The sequence below is a fragment of the Capsicum annuum genome, chromosome 3 (assembly GCF_002878395.1).
Source record: "Capsicum annuum cultivar UCD-10X-F1 chromosome 3, UCD10Xv1.1, whole genome shotgun sequence".
Classification (NCBI taxonomy): Eukaryota; Viridiplantae; Streptophyta; class Magnoliopsida; order Solanales; family Solanaceae; genus Capsicum; species Capsicum annuum.
This window is the reverse complement of record NC_061113.1, coordinates 263652982-263675366: the sequence shown is the minus strand read 5'-3', so window position 1 is coordinate 263675366 and position 22385 is coordinate 263652982. Positions and strand designations below refer to the sequence as shown.

The following is a 22385-nucleotide window of genomic DNA, read 5'->3' as shown; positions in this document are numbered from 1 at the left end:
ACACACCCGATTATGTCAAGTGGCGACTATGAGTTTTGAATGTAAAAGGTCCTTTTCGAAACAAATTATCTTCATTTTGTCACTTTAATAATCAAAACCCTTTTGAACCTTAAAATGAAATCTTTTCGGAGTTGAAAAAGGGGTATGACAGTTTTAAAAAATAAGATAATTATAATTTCAAACTTAATGCTATCCTAATTAATATATTGTATCTCTTTTTCTCTTTCATCATTATTTTTATCCCTTATTTAATTTTTTCGCTTATTTAAGACATTATTTTACTGTTAATTTATATTTATACACATAAATATATAAGTATTATATTTATAATAGAAATATACAAAGTATGTTATATATAAAGTTTATACCATGTATATACCATATACACACATATAAATATACAAAGTATTAAAAAACATACTGAGCATATTTATAATATAAATATACAAAGTATGTTATATATGAAGTTTATACCACGTATATACCATATACACACATATATAAAAATCCAAAGTATAAAGAAACATACTAAGCATATTTATATATTTATGGTATATGATATAATATACCATAAATATGCGAAGCATGTTTTACATATAAATAATTTATTCACTCATAGTAAAATCTTTCATGTATAAGAAAATTAAAGAAATAAATTAGCGGCACCCACAAATTTAATAACAACTCATCATTTTCTATTTTTTAGGAACGGAAATGAAGGAAATAAATTAAATAAATTCCTAAAAAAATAAATTTGTTTGAAAGATAATATTTGTTACCTAAAAAACAGGAAACAGTGATCTGTTAATATAACATCCACATTTAAAATTTTCAAATATGAGAAAACGACTATTAATGTAAATATTATATATGTCATAATTGAAATTCATTAAATATGATCATATATATGTAATTATTTTTATAATAGTGACTAATTGTGTTCTTTTTCCATTAGTAGGTAAATTTTAGTTGGGTGATTTTGATAGTTTGTAAACGTTAAGGCATAAAATCATATTTAAAAAAGTTTTTTCAAAAGTCAATTTTTTTTTTCAAAAAAGACATGGTCAAACACAACTCTAACTCCAATTTCAAAATTTTTTAGTTTTAATGGCCAAACGACTACTAAGCTTTCTTTTTTATTTAAAAGATCTTAACACGTGGCACTCAAGATGGATAAAAACAATTCACCTTGATAGTAATTAAATAGATCATTAGTATAATCATAATGTCAATAAATTTGACGTCGGCGCATGGTCGGAAATTAGCAAAGAAAATGTTAGAATATGCTAGTCTTAGTACATGTTCAAAGTAATATATAAAGCAATATAATACGGGCTCGTTTGGTAGAGTGTATAAGAATAATACAAATATGGTGTAATAATAATGCTTGCATTAGTTATGATGCAGTATTTGGTTCAATGTATTAAAAAAAAACATGATTACATAATTTAAAAAAAAAAATTACATAATACCCTCAATATATATGTTGGAAAGGATGCGGGAATTTTTTTTATGGGTAATAGGGTCTTTAAGCCTATTAATGCATGCATTAGATCCAGTGCATTACTAATGCTATGTATTTTGAGGTATTAGTAATACACACCTCAATACACAATAGAGTATAACTAATTTAGTTATACATATGCTAAAAAGGTACACCAAACAAGGCACTATTAATACATATTAAACTAATGCATGCGTTATCATTTCAATACACTCCACCAAATGACCCCTACGTGTGTAGGTGAATTTTGTTTTGATTTGTTGAGAAAAAAGATAGCGGGAGGCATCGGAGCTTGAGCACCCTAGAGGTGTTTAAATCATCGATTTTTTCATTTGTTGTAATAGTTTCTGTTTGATGATAATGACAATAATTTACGATTATTATCAACAAAAAAAAAAAATCCAACTTCAAATTAACTAAATTTTAAATCATGTCCAAACAAAATCTTAGAGGTCGTTTGGCCATTAAAAATATTCTTTTTATTTTTTATTTTTTTACAATATTAAAGTTGTGATGTTTGATCATGAAAATTCAAATTATTATTCCAAAATTGTTTTCTGAAAAGTGAAAACAGATTTTTGTTGTTTTCACTGTTTTCCAACTCTAATTCTATTTTTTATTATTATTAAATATAACCCTAATTTTTTTAATTTTTTCACGAAGCCCTCATAGTGTTTAAAAAGTTTAAAGTGTTTAGTCACTGGTGCAATTAATGATGATTTTTTCCATAATTGTTGATTGAACAATGATTAATATAAAAATACCATCATCTTTCAGCTGAAATTGTATCTAAGATATTTTTATATTATCTTTCTTCAATTTTATTTCAACTCTATCTTTCCCCAATTTTTGCATTTCGACTAATTGAACATTTTTGTATTATCTCTCTTCAATTTTGTTTCAACAACTTGAGTTAATTCTTACAATTGGAAAAACTAGAAAGTTTTTTGAGAACAAGTGAGTACCTAGTGAAGATCCAAATCAAAAAACAAATGATGCATCTAACAATGCGTCTTAACAAATGATCCAAATCAATCATTCTATCCCTTGTAGTTCTGATGCTTATTAGGAGAGTCATTAGTTGTCAATCTTTGTTCTCGAGTACTATTTTTTTCGTTAATGCAAACTTGGTTCGAGTAATGAAAGTGTCTATACATAAAAATCACATTTGGTTGTATATTAGTAGGTAAATTAATAGTTGGGTGATTTTGATAGTTTTTAAAAAATGAGGATATAAAATTATATTTTAATTTTTATTATTTTCAAAAATCTAAAAATAAAATCTTTCAAAAAGGTACTGACCAAACACAACTCCCTCCAACTTTAATTTATTTTTATTTTTATTTTCATGGCCAAAACGGCTACTTAATATCACCAACTCTAACATAATAGCTTGGCTTATAAATAAAACAAATATCCTACTCCAATCAAATAAAGAAGTATATTAAAATCGAAAACTAAAAATAATAAAATAAACATGTCTCTGTATCTTACCACTTGACCACTTTGGACCTTATCCATACATTACACAACCATATCCATTACAGTATTTTTCTACTACTATGATCTTTCTATTTTATAGGTGTATTGTGTAAGAAAACTACTCAAATACAATAATGAAAATTTTCCACAACTTGTCAAAGTGGTCTTTTCTTGTTTGCTTCAATTTAGCCCCACTGCTAAAATCCCCCTCTGTCTGAATAAAAGAACCCAAAATTGTTCAGTCTCTTTCTGTCAATTTTTTTTTTCTCCATTACCACACTATGCTTTAGTCCCAACTAACACAGCCCCTAGCAATGCATCTTTTTGCTGCTGGGGCTGTATTTGTATTTTTTTTTCCTTCAAAAACAACAAAATTAGTTGAGTTGCGTGCAAGCAAGCTGATTCGAACTAAAAGGTACTGTTAAAAACCCTAAGATGGTGTTCAAAGGGAGGTTCTTTTCGTCGAAGAAGTCGGATACTTCTAGCCCAGATGGATCAAGATCCAGTGGTTCCAACTCACCATTCCGATCTGATAACAAGAAGAAAGGGAAATCTACTTCTTCTAAGGATAATCCTCCAAGTACCCCAACTTCATTGTCGAGTTTTGCTAGTTTTAAGGACAAGAAAAAGGATGTTAAAGGTAAAGAAAGTAGGAATCTTGGAAAAAACAGTAGTGTAGAAGTTAAGGAAAAGAAAGGGGTAATGGATACTAAGGAAGTTGGGGTTACTGGGGCTACTTCATTTCCGTTGTCACCGATAATGGCGTCGTCGTTGGGGTTGAATAAGATTAAGACTCGATCAGGGCCATTGCCACAGGAGAGTTTTTTTGGGTATGGGAGTAGAGATAAAGGGAATACTTTGGGTGGTAGCAATTTGTCTAAGACTGCTGGTGGTGGTGACGGGAAGATGAGTTCGGGTTTGGGAAAGAAGAGTTTAGGGAACAAGGATGAGAAGAAGTCAGTATTGGGGTCTGCTGAGAATGTCGAAAATTCGGATGGTGTGTCTGCTGAGAATGCTTCATTGAGGGACCGAAGCTCACGTATGCCAGGACCATCGAGGTTGCAGAGTGGCGAATCATCTGCCGGAGCAGGTTGGATAAGTAGCATTAGTGTAACTTCTGTGGATTCAATTGCGAAAATTAAGTACTGTATTTGTTGTGTGTGTGTTTTATTTGATGATTCAAGCGTTTATCCTTCCAATTCAGTTAAATTGTGTGGCAAAACGCTAAGAGAGATGCCCTTAGCTAAACTACGGATTCATAGATTGGTTTAGGTTAATATGATGACTTACATTACAAAACTGAGTCATGTGGGAAATCGTGATGTTTCTTGGCCAACCATGTTGCTAAAACTTGAAAATATATATCACTCCAACCATAATGGCCAACTGAGGCATTATGTAATCTTGCAAGGATTTTAGTTAGGAATCAGATGTGTACTTGTAGGGATTTTAGCTGCTTCCCATGATTAAATATCCGATTCCTGTTTCTTTAAGTTTGTCATCCGGGATATCAAATTATAAAAAATAGATATGTCATTAGTGTATAAAGTGTGACCCTTTTCCGAAATTGAATAACATTTCTGGAATGGACGAAACAAAGGCATCAATTTGGAATCAATAGATCGCCAATGAAACTGCATAAAGCATACCATATTTGTTGATGCTAAAAGAAAAAGGGCAGTCCGGTGCACTAAAGCTCCCGCTATGTGCGAGGTTCAGGGAAGGGCCGAACCACAGAGGTCTATTGTGTGCAGCCTTACGTTGCATTTCTGCAAAGGTTGTTTCCATGACTTCAACCTGTGACTTCCTGGCCACATAATGACAACTTTACTAGTTACTCCAAGGCTCCCCTTCTCGTTGATGCTAAACATACTTTAAATAAAATCTACTCTAGAAAATCCCAATTAAAAGACGACTTAGCAATATCCATAAAAAAAAGAATCTAAATACTGCAACTACGCACATCAATCAACAACTACAACAACAAACCCAGTGTGTTCCCACAAAGTGGGGTCTGGGGAGGGTAAGATGTATGCAGTCCATACCGCTACCTCCGAAGAAGTAGAGAGGCTATTTACGATAGACCCTCGGCTCAAGATAAAGAATAGTAAACAAGGCCGTAATGAAACAAGCAGCAGGAGACCCTCGGCTCAAGATAAAGAATAGTAAACAAGGCCGTAATGAAACAAGCAGCTGGATGGATGACATAACAGAAATATGGAATAAAAATATCAAAAATAGAAATCATAGAAAATGCGAGATAAGAGAAATAAGAGCACTACAAAATACAGACTAAAAAAATAGGACACCCACCAAGCAGGAACATACACACACAGATCAAAGACACCCATCACACCCAAACTCTCCTGGCTAGAGACTCCTACTCATGGACACAGTCCAAAGATTACTAACCCGGCTACACAAGAAATCACCCAACTACTCGCTACAACCCACACACTCACACCAACCTTCTACCCTTATCCGCGCCCTCCACACCTCCCTATCTAGGGTCATGTCCTCCGTAAGCTGTAGCTGCTCCATGCCATGTCTAATCACCTCCCTCCAGTATTTCTTCGGCCTACCTCTACTCCTCCTGAAGCCATCCAAAGCTAGCCTCTCACACCTACGAACTGGGACATCTGTGCCCCTCGTCATCACATGCCCAAACCATCTCAATCTTCCTTCCCGCATCTTATCCTCCACCGAAGCCACTCTTACCTTCTCCCGGATAATCTCATTCCTAACTCGGTCCCCTCTAGTAAGTCCACACATCCAACGCAGCATTCTCATTTCCGCTACCTTCAATTTTTGGATGTGGGAGTTCTTGACTGGCCGACACTCCGCTCCATACAAAATGGCCGGATGGACTGCCACTCTGTAGAATTTGCCTTGAATTTGTCTTAAGCTTAAGGGGCACCTTCTTATCATACAACACTCTGCACAATTGATATTTAATTTTTTTGTAAGTAAAGCAAAATAAAGGCTTCAAACACAATTCAAAAGCACAAAATTCCCAACTAAAACCAATGAAAAAAGAAAAGAAAATGAAGAGAATGTTTAATAAAAGTTGCTATTATAACTTTCGTCTTTTTCCACCAAAAACAGTTTCACACACACATTAAAAACTCAAAATTCATCTATAATGAAGAAAGTAGGAAAGAAAGAAGGATGCGAAGGGAGTGAGAAAGCGCGTGAATATTAAGAAGGAAGAGAAAGGAATTTTAGGAGAATAACTAATTAGCAATAATGAAGAAACAAAGAGAGGAATTTTAGAAGAATAATTAATTAGTAATAATGAGGGAAAAATAAATAAGGTAATTATGTAAAATTAATTTTATAAGATTGCCGGAAATGATTGTAAAAGAAGCCGAAACAGAGGCGATTCTGGAATTTTTAAAGCACTGATTGAAATGAATACTAAGAACGAAGAGAGAGGAATTTATGAGAACAACTAATTAGTAATAATCTATGATGAAGGAAATAAATTAGGTAATTATGTAAAGATTAATTTCAGGAAAGCCGTGAGAAAAGAAGCGGACACTGAGGTGACTTTAAACTTAAAAGAAGCGGTGTTGTAAGTGTTCAGAGAAAAGATACTTGACATTCTAAAATAATGGGAAATAAGGATAGTTACATGCAGAAACAAAGGAAAAAGGGGAAAATCCGATTAAAATTAGGAAATAGAATTATTGGCCTGTGAAGCTTGCCATGTCACCGGGTCTATGTCCCTGTTATATATGTGATACAAGAATTACAAGGACAACATGAAACACACTTCAAAATCAGTCCACAAGATCAAAGATCCGAGGACCCTTTTGAAGACCACACTCGGATTCAACAAACAACAACAAGAACACAATGTATTGATGTGTTTATCACCTAAAAATAGCTGACAACAAACTATGTTAACATCAACAAGATGAAGAACAACAACAATGGAACAAGAACAACAAGTCACGGATTTGAATTACAAGAACACAAACAAACGATTACAACATAAACAAAATGGATAGATAGTTAGACCTTGGTTGGTATAATCTTAAGAATCCAAGAATATGGTAATCTTGGACCCTTAACACTACACACAACGGTTAACCTAACTCCTACGTTGACACAAGAGGAACTTTACCTCCTCTAAACACCAACGTCTCAAACCAACATTGCAACACAAGTGATATCCACACTTGTTGCCCTCATTTTGGTGTGGTGGCTATTCCAAGCCCTACAACTAAAGGTGTTTCATGTTTCAAGTCTTACATCAATGAACAACTAATGAGAAAAAGACCTAAAATGTTCTATTTATATTCTATTACAAGACAAGGCAAAATAACAACAATGCCCTTAAAGGGTGGGGTGGCCATGGAGTGCATTTGGACCCAATGAAGTGACCAAAATTCCCTTAATGAAGATGACCAAATCATGACCCATTAAGTGTTGTCCAAAATCGTGAGTCCTCAAGTCTTCGATGCTCCAAGCAATCTTCCACACATGGCGTTGCTTGTGCTCAAAACGGGTCTTCCTTGCATATTCTTGTGGCCTCGGGGTGACCAAGTCTTGAGCCTTTAAATGATGACCTCCAATCATGTCTTCAAAAATTAAGGTGGCCATTTGACTTGTATCAATATGTGTGTGTATATATATATATTGATCGTGATCGAGATCGAGAGATAGATATATAGAGATAGAGATAGAGAGAGATTCTAAAAAAAAGGGCAGCCCGGTGTACTAAAGCTACTTCTATGCGTGGTGTCTGGGGAAGGGCCCCACCACAAGGGTGTATCATACGCAACCTTACCGAGCATTTTTATCAGAGGTTGTCTCCAAGGCTTGAACCCGTGACCTCCTGGTCACATGCAGCAACTTTGCCAGTTACTCTAAAGGTCCCCTTCAGAGAGAGCAGTATGTATTTACACCTTTTCCAATGTGGGACACTAAGTCTACTATGTGCATTAACTATCTAACGGTAGGTAAAGTGCTCTCTACCTAGTACAGCTCCATTCCAGGTCTCAACTAAATAAAGGTTCATGAAATTGGCTGTTTGCCAACTTTATACTATCAAGCTTCAACGATAAACTGTTCAAGTTATGTGGATTACTAAAAACATTATGTACTAGTGGAGAGACGCTTCGAGGAAAGAAATAGGGATTGTTAATATGAGTATATGACAAAGGAAATGCAGCTGGTTCTCCCAAGTTTCTAAGTCCATTAAATATATGCAACTACTTCTTTTTCACTACATTCAGTAATTAAACCTTATGCTACCCTGCTTACCTTCTTTGGATGCTTTAGTTTTGGTGTCCCTATATCCTGCTACTTAACGCTGGAAAAAAGATGTAAATTGGCAGTAATGCATTTGGATGACAGTAATTGTTAGCATATTCTTAGATTTCACACAACTTTATATGTTAAATTCTAGTCAACATGTTCTTTCTCTTTCCCTTCATTTTTCTCCTAACGGGAAAGGTGTTTCTTTTCTTGCTGAAAATTCCCTGGCATACTTAATTTGTCGTATAAACCACCTAATAAGCTTAAGAAAAGATTTGTAACTGATTTGTTATTAGACTTCTGGATAATGGCGAACATCATCTGTGAGTTCAGAAACTTTTACATGATCCAAAATTTCATATGCTTTAATGAACCAAGATGCAAAATTGTCACTTTATGGAATTGTTTTGCTTTCTATGGATTACCTAGAGGGGGAGAGACCCAGTCAGCGACACAAAAATGTTTGAATCAGAGTTCTTGAGATTAGATTGGTGCCATCTATGTCTTTCCCGTCTGGCTCTAACCGGTAGACCACCCCGCCCTATCTCAATAAATTAAGTTGAATTCTATATCTACACATACCAAAAACATAGCAAAATCCCAGTACCAATCTAATCTATTCTATAGATATTTGGACTAGAGTTGACAAACAAACAAAACCAACAATATACTTTTTTAGTATCGGATAGAAATCTAAATGGGGCGTGGCCAAGCGGTAAGACAACGGGTTTTGGTCATCATCAACATAGCAATAGGATGCATCTATTGAAGCCAAGACTCATGTAACAACAAGCTGGATCGAAGCTCAGCCATAGTTGGTTTTGGTTGTTGAAGCTTTGCCGTAGTGACAAAGCTTTCATACTCCGAAGGCAGGCCAGCAAGAAGTATTCCCATTATGTAACATGTATAACATTGACTGTAGACTTCGTTTGGTTCATGACTAAGTGTTTTCTTTTGTCTATTGCATTTTTTGATAGGGCAATTCAACCCATCTTGGAGCCATTCTGGAGGTGTCAGGGGCATGGATGTATATAATCCCGAGTTAAAGGTAAAGGTTCAATGAACACCTGGTGAATTAGTTGTTTCTTTTCTTGCTGTAATGTTAACCTTTAGTATGTGCTTTCTAGACATCTTATGAATGGGAAAACCCAAAGGAGTCTGAATCACCTCGTGTTCAAGCTATACTACGGGTAACCAGCGCACCCAAGAAAAGGTTCCCGGCAGATATAAAAAGTTTTTCCCATGAACTTAATTCCAAAGGTGTACGGCCTTATCCATTCTGGAAGCCTCGAGGTTTAAGTAATTTGGAGGTAATTGAACCTTTTTGCTAGGTTCTTTAATTAAGTAAATGATCAGCATGTTTGTTCAATTATAATCAATTCTTTGCAATTTTAACAGGAAGTCTTGACGATGATTAGAGCAAAGTTCGACAAAGCAAAGGAGGAAGTGGATTCTGATCTGCGCATTTTTGCTGCAGATCTGGTTGGAGTTCTAGAAAAAAATGCCGAAACTCATCCAGAATGGCAGGAAATTATTGAAGATTTGTTGGTTTTGGCTCGGAGCTGTGCAATGACATCACCAGGGGAATTTTGGCTTCAGTGTGAGGGGATTGTTCAGGATCTGGATGATAGACGCCAGGAACTTCCTATGGGTACACTGAAGCAGCTTCATACTAGGATGCTTTTTATACTTACAAGGTGTACGCGATTGCTTCAATTCCATAAGGAAAGTGCGTTTGCTGACGATGAGCCTGTATTTCAACTTCGTCAGTCATTGCAACCCGTGGATAAATGCATTCCTCCAGGCATGGGAAGAAATGTTATGATGTCTGGTCCTATGCAATTCCCAAAGGTGCCGGCCCCAAGAAAATCTTATAGTCAGGAGCAACATGGGTTTGAGTGGAAGAAAGATCAGGCTGTACATCAAGGGGACTCTCAGGTCGCGCAAGCTGAAAATAAAAAAAAATTGGAGTCGCCTGGTGGAATGGATCGGATGACGTCCTGGAAGAAATTTCCAACTCCAGCAGGAAAAAGTCCCAAAGAAGCTTCTCCAACCAAGGAGGACACAATTGATGGCAATATTGAACCTTCAAAGCTATTAATGAACAAAAGAGGAAGTCCTGATGTAAATCTAGCTGCTGCCAAGCATCCTGAGTTTCTTTCTGCTAAAGATTCTCATGCACATTCTTCAATTCCTTCCAAGCACCAGCATAAAGTTTCCTGGGGATACTGGGGTGATCAGCCAAGTGTTTCAGATGAAAATTCAATAATTTGCCGCATTTGTGAGGATGAGGTTCCCACTTTGCATGTAGAAGATCACTCCAGAGTTTGTGCTATTGCCGATCGTTGTGATCAAAAGGGTCTTAGTGTTAATGAGCGCTTGATTAGAATTGCAGATACTCTTGAGAAGCTCATGGAGTCATTTTCACAGAAAGACTTCCAGCCCATTGTTGGAAGCCCAGATGTCACAAAAGTATCAAACTCTAGTGTGACCGAGGAATCTGAACCCCTCTCTCCAAAACTTAGCGATTGGTCACGCCGAGGGTCAGAAGACATGCTGGATTGTTTTCCTGAAGTGGATAATTCTGTGTTCATGGATGAATTTAAAGGTTTACCTACTATGTCATGTAAAACCCGCTTTGGACCAAAGTCTGATCAAGGAATGACAACATCATCTGCAGGCAGCATGACTCCTAGGTCTCCCTTGCAGACACCAAGGACCAGCCAGATAGACCAGCTCTTGGCAGGTAAAGGTGGTTTCTCTGAGCATGATGATCTTCCTCAGGTAGTTGCCGATACATTCCTGCTGCCTACTTTTTAAATTTCGTCTATTTGGCGATACCGGTATAAGGATTTGTTTCGTAGCCCTCAGTGTCTTTCATTGGTTGATTGATATATGTATCGCTTAGCAAATGTTATTTGAAGTGAACCTATGATATGATATTCAATTTGAGTTCAAACTGTATTTTCCAGCTAATTCCTGTATTTTGCTCTGCTTGAAGTTTGAGAAGCTTGTGTTTCTTGTAACATTTTGATTTAAATAGAAGTTATAATGATATTTCTTTTAGTGTAAAGTCAGTTTTGTAATATTCACGAGATGTCCGAATTGCTCGTGTTAGTGTAGTATATTTGGTATCGACTTCTTTCAGAAGTTTGAATTGACATTTGATGTTATATGTATCAATGGTGCAGATGAATGAACTGGCAGATATTGCTCGATGTGTGGCGAACACGCCTTTAAATGATGAACGGTCTATATCTTATTTGCTCTCTTGCCTTGAAGATCTGAAAGTTGTGACAGAGCGCAGAAAGTTGGATTCACTTACGGTTGAAACATTTGGAACCCGCATAGAAAAGCTGATAAGGTAAGTTAGTTTCTTGTGATTTCTACCTTGCTGTGCTTTCTGAGGAAAAAAGAAGAAGATAATTACAAGAATTGTGAGAAGGGGGGTGACTGCGGAGGAAATAAAACTTAAGGATTAATATCTTGTCTTTTGTACTCCAGGGATAAGTATTTGCAACTATGTGAACTAGTTGATGATGACAAGGTTGATATCAGTAGCACCGTCATTGATGAAGATGCTCCCTTGGAAGATGATGTTGTACGTAGCTTGAGAACAAGCCCTATTCATTCCAAAGTCCGTACCTCTATAGATGACTTTGAGATAATAAAGCCAATTAGTCGTGGGGCATTTGGACGTGTTTTCTTGGCGAAAAAGAGAACCACTGGAGATTTCTTTGCAATTAAGGTACACAGACAGTTTGTTGTAGGAGTTCCTTTTTTTGTTGATCATTTCTCCTCCTGGCAAATGTTATAGGAGTAGTTTCTTTTTGTGTTGATCAACTCTGGGGCATCCTTTTTCCTTGCTCTTAAGATTATTTTCATGTGGCATTTGAGCAAGCACCTGTAAAACTTCGTCTCCCTGAATCCCAGCCAAAAGAAAACCGGGACAAGAACTCCATGTCATCACTTTATTTTGATATGCATTTGTTCATCTCTAGAAGAAGAATTTGATGAATTTGGAGATTTTCCTGGAAGGATTATGTGACAGCGACAAGATATAGTTTATCACTAGGGGAACACAATAACCTCAGGAAGATTAAAGAAAAGAGATTCACGGGAGAACTTTTAGAATCAAAAGAATACATATTTCAGTATATTGGAAAAAATATTTAAAACCTTCCCTTTCCTATTTCCTTTTGGCAATTCAAGGGGAGTTGCTTAATTTATTTATTTTTTATTTGAAAAAATGAAAAGCAAGAAGTTGCACCGCATGGTCCATGCAGGTTTTGAACCTGCAACCTTCGCAAGGAGAGTTGCTTAATTAACTTAATGGTGTTTACATATCAAAAAAATTGTCTGGACGTGTATATCTTTTCAAGGTCTTGTGCAGGGAGGTGTGATTTCTTCATTTGTTTAATTGAGATATCCCATTTGTGTTTTGCTGGATACATGTTATCTGCATGTCTGTTCATTTCTCTGATATGATTTCTGCTTCTCAGAAGCTTTTGGACTGTTGAACAAATAATTAGGATGAGCACCATTCTGTTATCTTGTATCAGTTACTGTCTCGTTAAATTGAATTTGGTTTTATGATTTATGACTTATTTGTGGTTTACGCTTATTTGATTAGACATGAAATTTTTGCTCGACTCGAAGTGAGAAAAATCTTGTTCTTCCATTGCTGCTGGTGGATAGAGTATGCTGCTTTTATAATCTCACTTCTTCTTAGCCTAATGGTCAATATCTTAATTGTACAGGTGTTAATTTTACGTATCAATAAGCGATGATTTTTGTGGCATTCCAACTTACTTGTTTAGTCTACAGGTTTTGAAGAAGGCAGATATGATACGCAAAAATGCTGTTGAGAGTATTTTGGCGGAACGTGATATTTTAATATCAGTTCGCAACCCCTTTGTGGTGAGCATGTGAACTGAGAAAACTTTTACTTCTAGATATGATGCACTGTTTTACTAATTTAATAACATATTAGGTTCGATTCTTCTACTCATTTACTTGCCGCGAGAACTTGTACCTTGTGATGGAATACTTGAATGGTGGGGACATGTATTCATTGTTGAGAAATCTGGGCTGCTTGGATGAAGATGTTGCTCGTGTATATATCGCTGAAGTAGTGAGTATTTATAACTCCCTTAGGAAACGTTGTGCACAACATGATTAAATATGAATCTGAGATTCTGAGCTGGTCAGGTGCTTGCTCTGGAATATCTGCACTCTTTGCGAGTGGTTCATCGTGATTTAAAGCCAGACAATTTGTTGATTGCTCATGATGGTCATATCAAGGTAATTGTTTCTCGTATTTTTTTTTGACTTTTTCAAGTGCTATCAATGCGGGCTTAGCTAAGATCAGTGCATAGTGGAAGCAAATAACCTATATAGGCACATCAGTTTTTTGTGTTCGCTACACTGACTGGAGACTTGTATATTGGTGTAGGAGTAAGTGTGAGTTAAAAGAACTTCTAGTTGTAGAGAACCCAAATTTCCCTAAAAGACAACTTATTTAGTATTGGTGAAATGGGCCATGATAAAGCAGAATAGTTATAGAGGTTTCATATAGTGGACACTACTAATTTGGGATTCAGATGCCATTGATTGATTGAGTAAAGTCTTGTTATATGACTGTTTTGCTGGACTTATATTCCAGATATTTTAGTTTGATTGTGCCTTCGTGGTTCTCTACCCACTTTATTGGTATGAAGAAAATTCTCTTATATCCTCCGGCCTGCTTTTATTCTTAGCAAGTGCATGTTTCGTATCCATGTTGCCCTCCAGGGCTTTGGTTCAGTGGTAAGGGTACAAAGCACAATGTCTGGGTTAGGCGTACGTCACGAGTTCGAACCCAGCGCGCACAAAGCCTGGTATTGAATGCAGAAGGATAAAGGTGCGGAACTATTATCTCCTAAGTCTCGAACCGTGCGCCAACTTGCCTTTAGGGATTTCTCGGTCTCAAGTCATAACTATGTAGCTTGCTAGCAGGTCATGGATGTATGTGAATATTAGCCTGTAGTTCATAGTCCTACCATTGAATGGGGGAATCTCATGAGTGGACTTGGGCCAGGCTTGTCACATGAATTTGATATTCTGCATTTTAAGCTTGATCAAATAATTTCGCAGATCTGGAATATAAAAAAAAGATTAAGGCAAATCTTTATATTGAGTTAAAAAGTTAGGGAATACGTAATTCAATGAAACATGATGAGCATATATAGGTTGTCAATAGTTGGTAACCATGAACATAACTATTGGCAAAGTAAGTGTAACAGCTTACCCTGAAAAGCTATGTAACTGCAGAACTTTTAGTCAAAACACCCGTAGGTTCTATAATGGAATAGAATAGGATAAATACTCTAATAAATAAAAGCGGTCGAGGGTTTTATTGAAGTAATATGCCTTTTAGTTCATTAGTGTTACATCGTATTATCCTATATCCTTTGTTGCCTTTTTGAGCTTGGGTTGAGTACACTTATGTTAACGTATCCCTTCTCCAGAGCAAATCACTGAAATGTAAATCCTAGTTTTTGCTGATATAGATCTGGATAAATATTCAAGCTCAAATGCAAAGGTTGTTGATAGAACTGTTTCTTTTGTGGTTTCTGGCTTGAAGTTTATTATGTTTAAGTATGCAGTTTTTGTGTTGATGAGTCACAGCTTTAATGGTGGTATTGTCTACAGTTGACGGACTTTGGGCTTTCTAAAGTTGGTCTTATCAATAGCACAGATGACTTGTCTGGTCCGGCTGTCAGTGGGACATCCATGATGGAAGATGATGAACCTCAGCTATTGGCACCTGAGCATCAGCAGGAGAGGCGCGACAAACGCTCTGCCGTTGGCACACCAGACTATTTGGCACCCGAAATCCTTCTAGGAACAGGGCATGGTTTGTATATCTGTTTTTTGTTGTTTTCCGTTCTCAATAATGAATTGCTGATTTATCTTTTAGGAAGTTTCAGATGAAGCAATCAGATATACAATCAACCTATTGCCAGTCTAACTTACCTTTCTCCTTCTTACTTACCCTTATAGTGTAATTACATATCTCTTCTTGGTGGTTTAGGGGAATTAATTCTATATACAATAAAAATTGGATTATATGACCCGGCGGTTACACCAACTCCTTGTTGAACTGAAAGGACAGGGGAGGGTTATTGGCGAACTTGTTCATTTTTTTTAGAGATATTCAAATCTTCGTATTAATTCTTTGTTTAAGTTGTTATATCATTATTTATATCGAACCTGTAAGAAAACAATTTGGATGTGACATTCTTCTTTCATGCCATTCTATTTCTTGTTAAGTGGTTACCACAGAGCTTGACTTTTTCAGGTTTCACGGCTGATTGGTGGTCTGTGGGTGTTATTCTCTTTGAGTTGATTGTTGGCATTCCACCTTTCAATGCGGAGCATCCTCAGGTTAATATTTTGTAGTAGCTGTTTCTTTCTTCTTTGTTTTCCATTGTGACACTGATAGTATGTCAATGAGCAGTTTTATATTTTTATATATAAGAATGACTCACTATCGTTCCTTATGTTTTGCGTTAGGTTCAGAGCTTTTCTTGTATGTTGCCTAAGCAATTTTTCCAATTATGGGAAAAATATGCCATAGTTCGGAATACTTTAACATGTCTCTTTAGGGACATATGATAAAATTGGAACTTGAAAGTTGTAATACTTTAAAATGGTGCTTGTTTTTATTTGGAAAATATACTCAATTCCTAACAGCTTGTTTCATTTGGAATATGAAATTGATTTTAATTGCTTCAATGTACCTTAGATAACTGATTCCAGTTTAACCATTTGTCTTAGAGAAATATGTGGACATAGTAAAAACGAAAATGACTTAAACAAATGATAACAACAACAGTATAGTCCCACAATGTGGGGGTGTTGGGAGGGTAGATGGTATGCAGACCTTGCACATATGATGACAGATTTTATAAATAGAACTAATTTAGTAATAAAATCAAGTTGGAAAAAAAAATCAAACAGGACCTAAGTGCATTTATGAGAAACAACGTAAATTTTCACTTAAATAAATGGTGGGTTTCTAAGATTTTCAGTTTTTTTTCTTAATTGTGGCACTAGGGACATTCTTTGCCCTCACATTGACTCTTCATATTTTCCTGATTTTATTTCTAGGTTTTGAGTGTCATCCAGACTTAAGTAACTTTCTTAGAGTAAATATGTATTGTGTTGTATGATGAGAACTAATTTACTTAGTATTATTGCTAGAGTTGACAGAGGTCTGCTCTAGTAGCACAACCTATTTCCAATCATTTGGTTGGGACATCAAGTAACCCAGGAAAGGCAATAGGGGTTGCTGGGTTGGAGGGGGTAGGGTTGGTAGAAAAAGTAAAACATTGTTTAATATTAAGAGTTTCGTTCTTTTTTTTTTCTTTTTTAACTAAATGAATTTACTTAAATAAAAGTAAAGATAAAAGGAAGTCCTAGAAAATTTTGTGGACTTAGTTGCTAAATGTTTTTGGATCTATTACTAATGACATCCGTCATCCCTTATAGGTTTTTGAAATGCTATTTCATGTTATGAGTTACCTGAAATTCTATTTCATGTTATGAGTTACCTGAAATTCTATTTCATGTTATGAGTTACCTGAAATGCTATTTCATGTTATGAGTTACCAATCAATGAATTATACCTCAATCCCAAACTAGTCGGGTCACTAAATAGATCCTTGGTATACTCGTGACAATTTTATGAATTTATCTTCAAGTTGTATTCTTTCTAAGCCAAAAAAAAAAGGTTGAATTTGACCACTTTTTAGTTCTTCTTTCTTAAATCTATAAACAATTAGCTCTCAAATAAATACTGTTTGTTTGTTACCTTCTTATTGGTTACTCTCTCTAACTGAATTATGTGTCATACTTTCCCTTTTTAAGTCTTGAATTCCTCATTTTTACCCTTAATGAGATAATTTGTAGCAACACAGATGTCTATGGCTTGGTTTAGACCACAAGTTTCAACCGTCTTTCTTTCTTAAACTCCGTTTCAAATATCGTCATATCAATTCGGACAGAGGGGGTATTATTTTTTCTCTTAATGAATAACACATTTTGAATTTTTTTGGTATTTACATTTAACAGTTTTAGACGCTAATTATTGAATAAAAATGTGAATATAGCTTACACATGTCGAACTTGATATAAACAGTTAATTGCCGGCACTAGCACTTCTGAATAAGTACTTCTGAATTTTATATTAACCTTTTCTTATATTCAGAAAATATTCGACAATATTCTCAATCGTAATATACCCTGGCCCGGAGTTCCAGAGGAAATGAGTCCTGAGGCATATGATCTGATTGACCGGTAAGAGAATCCTTGGCTGTTCTTATTAATCCCAACATAAGTTTCCTTGACGGTGAGTACTTTGGCCAGTAGCATGTGTGAATTATGAAATGTAATTATTGCTAAATGAGTAATCAGTTATCTGTACGTTAGAGAGGCAGTGGATGTTCTAATTGGTGTTGACTACAAACACTGGTGTTTTATATTGAAAGATTTCTGTAAATTGTCTCAAGTTAGTCGATGGTTGTGATGCAATAGCAAGTTTCAAATGTTTTTAGCGAATTGCTTTTCGATCTTGATGTTTTTATGTGCATGCACTTTGGAAACTCCCAGAGGTCACTATTGTCTCTGGGGAGTGCTCAAAAACTAATCCTTTTCTTAGGACAGGGAAAAAATTTCACTGCAGAAAGTATAGATGTGATCACTCAAATCACTGGGGCCGTTTGGTTACCTGGTTTGGGATTCTAATCTCGGGGCATAAAATTTAGGATAATAGTCGTCCAGTGTCCTCTGCTTTCCTCTGTTTTATATTACTTATGGGTGCCGTATTTATGTTATGTAATCTGCTTCTGTGCTTTACTATGTGTTTGTGTGGTATCTCGTGTCTTGAGCCGGGGGTCTATCGGAAACAGCCTTTCTACTTCATCAGAGGTAGAGGTATGGACTGCGTACATCTTACCCCCCCAGTCCCACACTGGGTTTGTTGTTGTTGTAGTCGTCCAGTGTTTGGTTACTGAAACTTTATCCAGCTTCAAACCAAACACATGTTTTGGATTATACACCGTATAGCCCATTTTTAATTCAATGAACCAAACAAAACAGTAGTAATAAATAATCTAGGGATTATTAGTCCTAGTACTAAAATCCCTGCATAACTTTGTCCCTAACCAGATAATCCAAAAGTTAATCTTTTCTGACATATCAGAATGAGTTAAGGTTTTGAACCAACTATTTAGCATGTCCAATGAATCAACTATGCCTGATCCAAGACAGGTTTTGGTTAGCTACATGAATCCACTGTAGACATTAATCCCAATGCATATCTAGTAGAGTGAGACGGGGGTCTATCGGAAAAAACCTCTCTACCTCACCTCTGAGGTAGAGGTAGAGGTAAGGTCTGGGTACACTCTACCTCCCGAGACCCCACTTTGTGGGACTACACTCGGTATGTTGTTGCTATTATCTAGTTGAGTTAATTCCTTAATTTTCGAAACACTAATAAAATTTAATTACTTGATCCAAAAAAAAATCCATAATCTTCAAGTGCACTCAGATTTACTAGAATTGTTCTATGTCTTAGTGCTTTGAATTAGGATGACCAAGCTTTAAAAAAACATTAAACACAACTACTAATTAAAAAAAAAATACAATACCACTTCTCAAATTAAATGAAATGAAAGATTAAAAAATAAAAATTAAACATGACTCTTTTCTGTCCAACAAATGTATCATAGAAACTATATCCGTTTCTTAAATTTTGCTGTCCTTGTAAATTTCAGGTTACTTACAGAAGATCCCAATCAGAGGCTTGGAGACGGAGGAGCCTCAGAGGTAACAGTCATTTTTCCGTTTTACTGTTGATATGAACATAGTTCTTTTTATCCTTTAAAGTTCAAAATTTTTGGAGTACATCTGGAAATGAATATAATTCTTATGCAGGTGAAGCAGCACCCGTTTTTTAGGGATATTAGCTGGGACTCACTTGCTAGGCAGAAGGTTTGACTGCAATTTCTATTTCATGTTTACTCTATCTATAGAATCTGATAGGTAAATGATGTCTCCCGTAAGCTAATTGCTGTTGCACCTAAATGTTTGTATGTTGTTTCTCAGGCTGCATTTGTGCCTGCTTCAGAAAATGCACTGGATACAAGTTACTTCACGAGTCGCTTCTCTTGGAATACTTCAGATGAACGTGTATACGCAGCCAGTGAATTTGAGGATTCTAGTGACAATGGTAGTGTTAGTGGTAGTAGCAGTTGTTTAAGTAACCGCCATGATGAACTGGTATGATTACAATCAATGTATTTAAGGTTTGTTTGTGAATCTGGCTTTTTTTGTTGAGTGGGTTTCTCGATGGATTGCTGAACAGGTTGATGAATGTGGCGGTCTTGCAGAATTTGACTCAGGCTCTTCCATCAACTACTCTTTTAGTAACTTCTCATTTAAGGTAGTTTTTTGTTCGATCACACTTGATTCATGATTGTTTGCTTTCCATTATTATCATTTTGTGTTATTTTGGTATACTAAGCTATTCAATGTTATTACAAGGAGCGGAAAGATGCTAAACAAGTAATGAGTTTCTTGATTCTGGTATATAACCATTGTGGTATTGAACCCATGAGTCGTACTATGTGTCACGTTTTCTTACACTGAACAACCTTAACATGTTATTAACACCTGTTGCCTGTCAGTTGATTAATCCAAAACAAATCTTTTTGGCTTGATCAACCAATTATTACTTTTTATTACGTGATGTTCTCTTTTGGCGCCAAGGAGCCATTCCATACTTCCAAGGACTAGTCTCATTTTATTGACTTCTCTTCCTGCAGAATCTCTCCCAGCTTGCGTCAATCAATTATGATTTGCTTACAAAAGGTAGCAAAGATGATCAGCCGACTAATCCTAATGCATAGCCAAGGGGGGCACTTGCATGCCACAGCATCAGATTTGATATTTTCTGTTGGGGTGATTTAATGAAAAGAATGGCCAGTCAATTATCTCCTGTTTTTATACCTTGTAAATGTATGTACTTGCCCATTCTATAAAAATATGTGCTTGTCTAATGGTGTTCTATTCTGTAGCACCGTTATTATGCTTCTGACGATGATTGAAACCTTTTGCTGTCCCTGTTGCAGATATATATATAAGCAGCTTAAAGACTGTGACCGACTACCGGGGGATATGTATTTTTGTCATACAAACAAGTTTAATGCTGTGAGGTTTCACTTAGTTTTTATTTCGCAGCCAAAAAGGCCCTCCATTCATTGGCATTTAAGGCCTCTGATTGTACTTGTATTTTTCCCTCCACAGCAATATAAACACATCTCATGTGCAATTGCAAAGGTGACATGACTTCTCATCTCCATTTTTGAGCTCTCTGTTAGCCGTCTTTCTCTAAATATTAGTGGGCGGTTGTTGCTTGCAACATCGGCAAGGATCTTTCGGAAACAACCTCTCTACCTCAACGAGGTCGAGGTATCTACCCTCCCCATATCCCATTTGTAGGATTACACTGTGTGTGTTGTTGGCTGTGGCAACATTTATGTAACCTGTTTGGGCTTCAGGTTCTAGCTATTCGTGGAGTTGATGTTAGTCCAAGGTTTCTCTTATTGGTTGATTTGTCACGTCTAAAGTTAGGCTTTGGAAAATCCTACTTTAAATCTGTATGTTTGAAGTTTCAATTTACTAAAATATCATTTTTTGAAAGGGCTCCTTTGTTTTAAATAGGGGTCCTATCTGCTATCTGTGAACATGCCCCATCTTAGTGGTAAACCAACCAAGTACCTCTCCATAAGCCCATTTATTATTGTCCCTCTTTAACTAATAACCCGCTCAACAATCTAGGGGGTTTGAGTATGTTATCAACACAATTTTTTTTGTTTAAATGGTTGAAATGTCCTTGATGATATTTTACGAATGAGTTTTAGTATGCACATGATAAAGGGCGAATGATATAAGTGAGAAATAAAATCATTAAATTTTGGAGAAATCAAAAGTGGTTATATAATGTGAAGCGTCATAAGTTGGAGGTCAGACGTGATACTTGAGCCTATGGTCTTTGAGAAGTAATCTCTTTACCTACTCTCAGTACTTGGTTGTGGAATTAGACTAGATATGTTATTCCATGAGTCTAAACCCAAAGCAAAAAAATAAAATAAAATAAATAGTTCAAATAAATATAATTCTTTCATTTTAATTTATGCGTGGAGCTCAAGAAATAAGAGAAAATTTTGTTATGTTTACTAAATTACCCTCATTAAAGTCACTTCAATGCTAGTCTTTTTTAGTTCGACTTTTCCTATTAAATGAAATCTAATAAAGATAAAATAGTAATTTGTGTCCTTAATTAGTTGTTTTTCCTGAGAAGAATAAAAAAGAAAAGCGTATTGAGACGGAAGGGTACCTATTTATGCTGCATTAGTAACGGCACACCCTTCGAGTTTGTCCTATTGGTAATTGATTAGTGTTAATAAAACCTTAACATTTGTCCACCCTTGATCCACAACTGGAGCACAAAGGCCAAAAAATAAAATAAAAAGCAGCTGCATGCCTACATGTTATTTTACTTGATGTTAGGTACTTGTGAATCACAAATAATAATATCAAGGTGGGAGAATCAATTAACCAATAGGCCAAGTCTGATTTCTTACAAAAATAAGAATAAAAATAAAAAAAAATGGTGAGTATATGATGTACAACTCATATTCCTACCTCAAGGAGTCAAGGAGTTAGAGAGATTATTCGTGAAAGATGTACGAGTGTGCAACAAATTTAAGCCGTTGCGAAAAGAAATTTGACAATTATTAAGAAACGCATTAAGAGGGTATTCAGAAACAACAACGAATTAGTGTGATAATTGAAACAAAATAAACAATAGAAGGTAGCAAATATCAAAAGGTGATAACGATGACGAGCAATAAACTACCTGAATAGGACTAAGACTATGGCAGACACAATGGCTTCAGAACTATCACGACGTCTATTTCGCCGGAAAGTGAGACTAACACCCTTCTGCCTAAACTGCGTTTTCCATACCTTCTTATCTAAGGCCACCGTGTATATGCAAATGGTACATATTCGATGCAACTTGGAT

The 22385-nt window shown here is 35.9% G+C and overlaps 1 protein-coding gene and 1 non-coding gene across 2 annotated transcripts; both read left to right on the top strand.

The window, feature by feature from the left end:
• The first annotated feature begins 2208 nt into the window (after nt 1-2208).
• Nucleotides 2209-2292, top strand: LOC124897470. The gene has a single exon (XR_007054188.1). It is a non-coding gene; the product is annotated as a small nucleolar RNA Z196/R39/R59 family (small nucleolar RNA).
• A 775-nt stretch (nt 2293-3067) lies between these two features.
• On the top strand, nt 3068-20537 carry LOC107862132 (probable serine/threonine protein kinase IREH1). The gene is made up of 18 exons (XM_016707597.2): nt 3068-4076; nt 9229-9299; nt 9379-9561; nt 9650-11035; nt 11443-11615; nt 11756-11999; nt 13079-13171; nt 13245-13385; nt 13463-13555; nt 14945-15149; nt 15594-15679; nt 17505-17593; nt 19072-19123; nt 19232-19288; nt 19403-19576; nt 19662-19739; nt 20122-20314; nt 20428-20537. The coding sequence occupies exons 1-17, from the start codon at nt 3422-3424 to the stop codon at nt 20203-20205; spliced, it is 3864 nt and encodes a 1287-aa protein (XP_016563083.1). The 5' UTR covers nt 3068-3421; the 3' UTR covers nt 20206-20314; nt 20428-20537.
• The last annotated feature ends 1848 nt before the right edge of the window (nt 20538-22385 follow it).

Coding starts and splice junctions, on each gene's coding strand:
- LOC107862132 (XM_016707597.2), top strand. CDS start 3,422: ATGGTGTTCAAAGGGAGGTTCTTTTCGTCGAAGAAGTCGGATACTTCT. Junction 4,077..9,228: donor CGAATCATCTGCCGGAGCAG/GTTGGATAAGTA, acceptor ATTTTTTGATAG/GGCAATTCAACCCATCTTGG. Junction 12,000..13,078: donor GAGATTTCTTTGCAATTAAG/GTACACAGACAG, acceptor TTTAGTCTACAG/GTTTTGAAGAAGGCAGATAT.